Genomic DNA, 6,311 nt, shown 5'->3' with positions numbered 1-6,311 from the left:
ATCCTTTTAGAACTACTGCTTGGGACCAACAGGAAGAGAAACAAACATGGTATCTAAAAACAAAATTATTCATTCTGTAGTTGTTAAAATTACAGATGTCATATTTTTAAACATGCAAGTTAAGTTAATCTTTTTTCATTTGCGGTTATAATCTGACTATTAGCATCAATAAAAATTGGATGATTTTTAGTCCAACAAATGTTTTATTTAGATAACATTAGTACTTTATCATTGCTTAAAGCAACTCCTTTAATAGCATACTTAGGTGACGAGGTCTCTGTTTTTCCCCCTTTGTCAGGCAACAAACACTCGAGCCATTTCAGACATTCTACACACATCATACTTAATCTGGCAGTGATCCTGTAAAGTAGACACAATCTCCATTTTACAGATGAAAACACTGAGGCTCAGAGTGAATAACCTGCCCAAGATCACATAGCAAATAAGTGCCCTAGAAAAGGTTCCACTGACTGCCAGAGAAACACTTTCTAGAAAATCACCTATCAATCAGCACACTATTTCCTGACAAAACAGACATCCTGCCTCTTTTCCCTATCCTCACCAATTCAGATGAGTTTGTTCTATTTGTGTGCGTCTTAAAACACCCAAATCAAATCAGAGACAGGCTCCTGGTTGAAATTTGGTATTTCTCCATGAATTAAATCACAGGGCAGAAGAATCACAAGTCTATAGCCTTAGCTGTAAGACTTATTTACTATCCTCATCCCACTGTTTATACCCATCTTATAGAGAAAGCAAATGTTTTGGGTAACCTTTAGAAGGTTGCCGTATTCCAGGACTATTTCACAGGAGAAGTATGAAAATGCTTATGTCTCCATTTATTTTATTTTTTTTTATAAAAAAGCAGGCATAAAATACAATTACATCACTACAAAGATGCAACAAAATTTTAAAAAAGGGGTGCAATTTTTGTTCAGAGGGGACAGCTGATCAAATATTTATGATTTTCTAAACCATGCAGTTCATTACCTATTACAATTCCAAACAAAACTCATTATTATGGGGATGGGAGTCAGGGAGAGGCCCCCCCACCCCCCAAGCATGATATCCAGCGCTGTCACACAGTGCTTATGTTCAAAGTGCTTACAAATGGTGTCTTCACAGCATAGGGAAGCTGAAGCCTTATTCCAGGGAAGGAGAGGTGAGTCAGTAGCAGTGTCAATGCAGACTGAGAAGCTCGGCAGTGACTTGCTCAAATCAGATTTTAGACACGATTTAAAGCATGTTTCAGTAAGGTTAATATAGTGTCCGAGTTTCTCTACTTTACCACCAGAATCCTAGAAGAGAATAACAGCAGCAGCATAACTTCTTAAAACTGTGGTGTGGCAACCTAGAGTATTTCTGTTTAAGATCTATAGATACATGGATGCAAAATAGATACTTTAGAGCCGGATTCATGTAACTCTAACACAGGTTAGTTTTAAAAGCACTAACCTTTATTTTGGCTTTACTGGTATGCTTATCCATTAGTTAGCTAGAACATTTTAAAACTTTCATATAGATTTTTAAAACTTGTTTCTAGAGAACATGGTTTTTTAAAATTAATACTTTAAAAACATTCACTGTACATTAATTTCAACAGTAATACCGGCACCAGTTTTCCTTTCACTTCTGTCTCGTTATCCCCACAAAACAAAAGTAAAAAATCCAATAAGAAAATCCCAGTATTCATGATTTCTTAGTTCCCCATAGGAGGTATTCATGGTTCTAGGAGAAATCAGGTGTGAAGGAACAAGCAAATTTTAGTCTTATAAATATTTATCTTGGAAGCTTTAGGGCCTCAAGAAAAAAGAGAAACGAGCACAAAATCAGGTTGTTTTATATTTAATAAGTGTTGGAAAGAAAACACATTGATAGGTGCATGCACTCATGTATGTACATGAAAGCAGCAATGTGGTAAAAAGCGAATTCTTACCCAAGGTCAGAATTTTTTATTAAGCGCATTTTCATTAGTTGGACAAACAACCTTATAAACCCTTATGTCAAACCATACAATGTGAAGAATCTCCATGGGAGAGATTTTTTTTTCACCCTTCAGAATTATCTTTTTCCCCTAAGACCTTCATATGAATCTTCCTTGTACAGTTGGTCACACCATGATTCCCCATATTCTCTAATATATACAGCATTCCAAATTTAAACTTTTGCCTTTTTTACTCAAATATTTCAGTTACTCATATGTAAACTTGAAATTATTTCACCTTAATAAAGTTTATTAAAAATATATATATATATATATATATACTCTCCAATTCAGAATAGGATAGAACCTCCCATAATGTAACAAAATCTTTATATAAAATATTAATTCAGTCTCCTTTTAACAACTCTAATGAATGGAAATATTTATTCTATATAAATTTATATATTTTTCATTTTTTAATCTTACTTAAAAAAGAGCTGTCCCCCAAAACCAGAGCTGCAGAACACACCTGCAAAGGAAACGGCATGCACATCTAGTCTGAGCACAGACAGCATAGCAGAGTGCAGACTGGAGAACGTAAGAATAACAAAATCAGTTTCAGTCTATCAGTAGGCCAGTGGCTACTCTTCAGTTTCCACAATAGTATGTATTATGGGGATCTAACTCTTTAAACATCTCTAACTGACATCAGAGGGAATCAATGAAAAATGTCTATTTCCTTCATCAAAATATTAGATGACTTTTTTTTTTTGAGACGGAGTCTTATTCAGCCGCCCAGGCTGGAATGCAGTGGCACGATCTTCGCTCACTGCAACCACCGTCTCCTGGGTTCAAGCGATTCTCCTGTCTCAGCCTCCCAAGTAGCTGGGATTACAGGCCACCACCACCATGCCCGGCTAATTTTTGTATATTGGTAGAGATGGAGTTTCACCATGTTGGGCAGGCTGGTCTTGAACTCCTCACCTCAGGTGATCCGCCTGTCTCTGCCTCCCAAAATGCTAGGATTACAGGCGTAAGCCACCATGCCCGTCCAGATGATGTATTTAAATATCATACCAAACTGTGTGTGACAGTTTGAAAAGAGACTGTTAAAATACTTCATAATTTAAAAAAAAAAAAAACTTTACGCTTACCATTGCTGCATACTGTTGCAGTATAAAACACACACTTATCTGGGATCGTGAGAATATAGCAAGAATGGTCCTGCGTAAACTCTAACTTTGACAGCATTTAAAAAATAAAAATCAAATTAAGTGCCTTTGAGGCCACTTCTTCCCAGTTACCAGTTTTCTTAACCCAGTACTAAAATACTGCCACACACAGCTGCATGTCTGAGGATCATATTTAAATATTTAAAATGCATCTACAGTCTGTCTTAGTTTTCTTTATATTTGGGAAAAATTTTGAATCTTAAGTGTGAAAATGTAATCACAAATGTCTTTACCAGGAATAAAAACACATCTAGGGTAGCCAGCAAATTTAAAGCAAAGAAAATATTTTGTAGTCACAGACTAATACTGAGGTCTGTAAAAAGGGTTGAATGAATAATAGACAGACATCAAGGATATATTAGTTCCAACACCATCCATTATTGTTTCTATAACCAATAATACTTCAAAAACATGTTAATCAAAATAGGCTGACATTGATATAACTATTTATGTGTAAAAATAGTGCACGATTTATCTTCCACAAAGCTAGTTTACATCCTAAGAGCTGGTAAACACTTTTTTTGTTTTTTAATACAGACAGGGCTGAGACTTCGAAAAAAATTAAATTAAGGCATTCAAAATGGGTAAAGTTGCCTATCATGAAGCATTAGGAAACTCATATAATTAACTTTAAACTTCTTGTTACAGTAACTGCTTAAACATAAACATGCAACTTCCATCAGGTACACAGGAATAGTGATATAAACTCCAACATTATGGCTTTATACAAGTGCATAGTTGCAACTGCAGCAAGTAATGATATCTGATTAATGTGTATAAAAAATAAAGTGGGAAGTTTAAAAAACCTTCTTGCAGTATTAGAGTACTATATATATATATATGTGTATGTTTATATATATATACACAGTATAATGGTCACTTCTTAAAGATGCAGTCAATATCACTGTAGTGGAATCCATTCCCAGATTCTTCTGGTAAATGTGCTGGTGAAACCTCTCTGTTGAAGCTAGAAAAGATGTTCTCCTTAGCCTTTAACTCTTCTCAGTCCTCGTGTGCATTGTAGTGTGAGCGACTGCCGAGAGAGCTTTATGGAAAAGTCTGGAAGAGTTGCATATATCCTTAGTCTATCAACCAATCATTGTTGGTTCAACCTGTTGCTTCAAAGGAGCCCAGATTTGTAATTTATATTACAGGGAAAAGGGGAACACATATATGTATGAGCGTATGTATCAGTCTCTCAGGAAAATATAGCTTTTTAATAAATTTTGGGCCATCATATTTCAGTCTTGTTTTCACTGGAAGAATACGATCACCTTGAATAAAGACTGCTTTCATAGAAGGCAGTTAGCTGAAAAGAAAGGAAAAATAAAGTTAGTTGATACAGTGAAATAATTTAAGAGATTGTTAAATTCCTAGAAAAAGCATTCCATTCACATTATTAAACTATACAGTCTTCCAACTACTATTTTTTTAACACTAAACTCATGCATAAACATACTTACTGTATTACTTTTCCTACAGGTACATGCAATTATATTCTTTCCCAAAACAACTTGGAATTTTCGAATATTAGCTACACACATTACACACACATTTTAATATGGTTAACAAGCTATTAGGGTTAAACAATATACCACAGAATAACTTAGAAGATAAAGTTTGATTTGGGGTTTAACTGCCAGCTGCCTCATGTAGCTGAAAGGGAAATGGGCCTATTGATCAGGTTCTACTTGGCTGTTCAACCCTAAGCCACATTTTGTTTTATCTATAAGATAGGACCAACTACATTGTTGTAGTAAATATATACAAGCTACTCTATGAAATCTGATTATAAATAGATACCAGTACTACCTGATTTATGTTTTGCAACATGCTTACTTAGACTAAAACACACATTATTTCTTTTAAATCCTTCTATGTAAAAGGTTTAAGTTGAGGCTCAACTTTCATTCAAATCTCCTTTAGCCACTATTAACCAAACTATTTTACATTTTCTAAAAGCACAATTCTCACAGCGTATCACTGACATTCTTCAGCAAGGGTAACATTAAATTCTCACAAAGCAAACATTTCACTGCACCACACACAAAAATGCCAAATCAGAAATAGCTATTTCACAGCACTTATTAGACTTATAAAGTTTTTATGCTTTCAATTCTTGCAAGGTGGAAATAAAAGGAGAGAAATGGAGAAAGGAATCCCATGCTATGTTCACAAACTAATATAGCTGTAGGAACTTGTAAACGTTGTAAATTTTACTTCTCTTCTGAATATGGCTTCTTTGGAATGAACAGAACGTATCAGAATTAACTCCTTTTGTGATTTCTACATCTCATTCCTAAGATAAATTCTAATTGTACTAAAAATTTATAGCCAATAAAGAATCTGAACATAGCATTTCACTTTTACACTTAACATGTAAATTTCAGTTAGCAACTTTTCGAAAACTACTTTTAACTATATACCATTAAAAACAAGTTTCAAAAATAAAAAGTAATGAAAGCCCAAGTGCAAACCACATGCACTACGTTGAAGTACTAAAATAACTGATTTTTCATTTTTTGATTTACCCCATTTATTTCTTCAGAAATCAAAAACATCGTCATCATCATCACCACCACCATCAACATCATCAAATGACCAATCCCATTCTTTAAATGCCAAATCAAGCAATCTGCAATAGGAGGTTTGTAAATTTATACTCTAACACACTCTTTAGAAACTGTAACTTAATGTTATGACTTAGAAATCATACTTTGAATGTGCTGTAAGCATTTTAACTTTCCCTTCATGGATAACAACAAGATTAAATTAAGATGGACACACACAGGGAAGCCTTGCCCTTTATATATAAATGCATATAATCATGTTGGCCAAGTATACTTTCCAGATATTTGAAGACAGCGATCATATTTGGGATAATAAGAAACAATCTGCTTCTCCCTCCTCACTCCCATACCCCAGATAAACACGTAACCATCCTGATGCCCAGTTTGATTTGAGAATTATGAAAGCACATTTGTCAATGTTCCCTTCACCAAAGTGGTTAGATTGTCAGCTCAGTTTTTCCATCATAGCACCAAAAACCATGCGGTAAAAAGGGAGTAATAGAATAAGAAAGCAGCTTTCTGAATTCCAGTAGGACCCTGCCTGCTCAATGTGTCACCAAGAGCTTTGTCCTGCATATGAAAAAC

General features: G+C 34.6%; 1 protein-coding gene across 1 annotated transcript in view; it reads right to left on the bottom strand.

Moving 5' to 3' along the window:
* Positions 1–1,831: 1,831 nt before the first annotated feature.
* ROCK2 (Rho associated coiled-coil containing protein kinase 2) overlaps positions 1,832–6,311 on the bottom strand; it is a 164,631-nt gene continuing 160,151 nt past the window's right edge. Inside the window, exon 33 of the mRNA XM_002812287.5 lies at positions 1,832–4,465. Within this exon, the coding sequence (XP_002812333.1) occupies positions 4,462–4,465 (4 nt within the window). The 3' untranslated portion in view covers positions 1,832–4,461. The remainder of the gene's footprint in view (positions 4,466–6,311) is intronic.

This window comes from Pongo abelii, chromosome 12 (genome assembly GCF_028885655.2).
Source record: "Pongo abelii isolate AG06213 chromosome 12, NHGRI_mPonAbe1-v2.0_pri, whole genome shotgun sequence".
Lineage (NCBI taxonomy): Eukaryota > Metazoa > Chordata > Mammalia > Primates > Hominidae > Pongo > Pongo abelii.
Note: the sequence above shows the minus strand (reverse complement) of the source record. Positions and strands in the feature narration are given on the sequence as shown.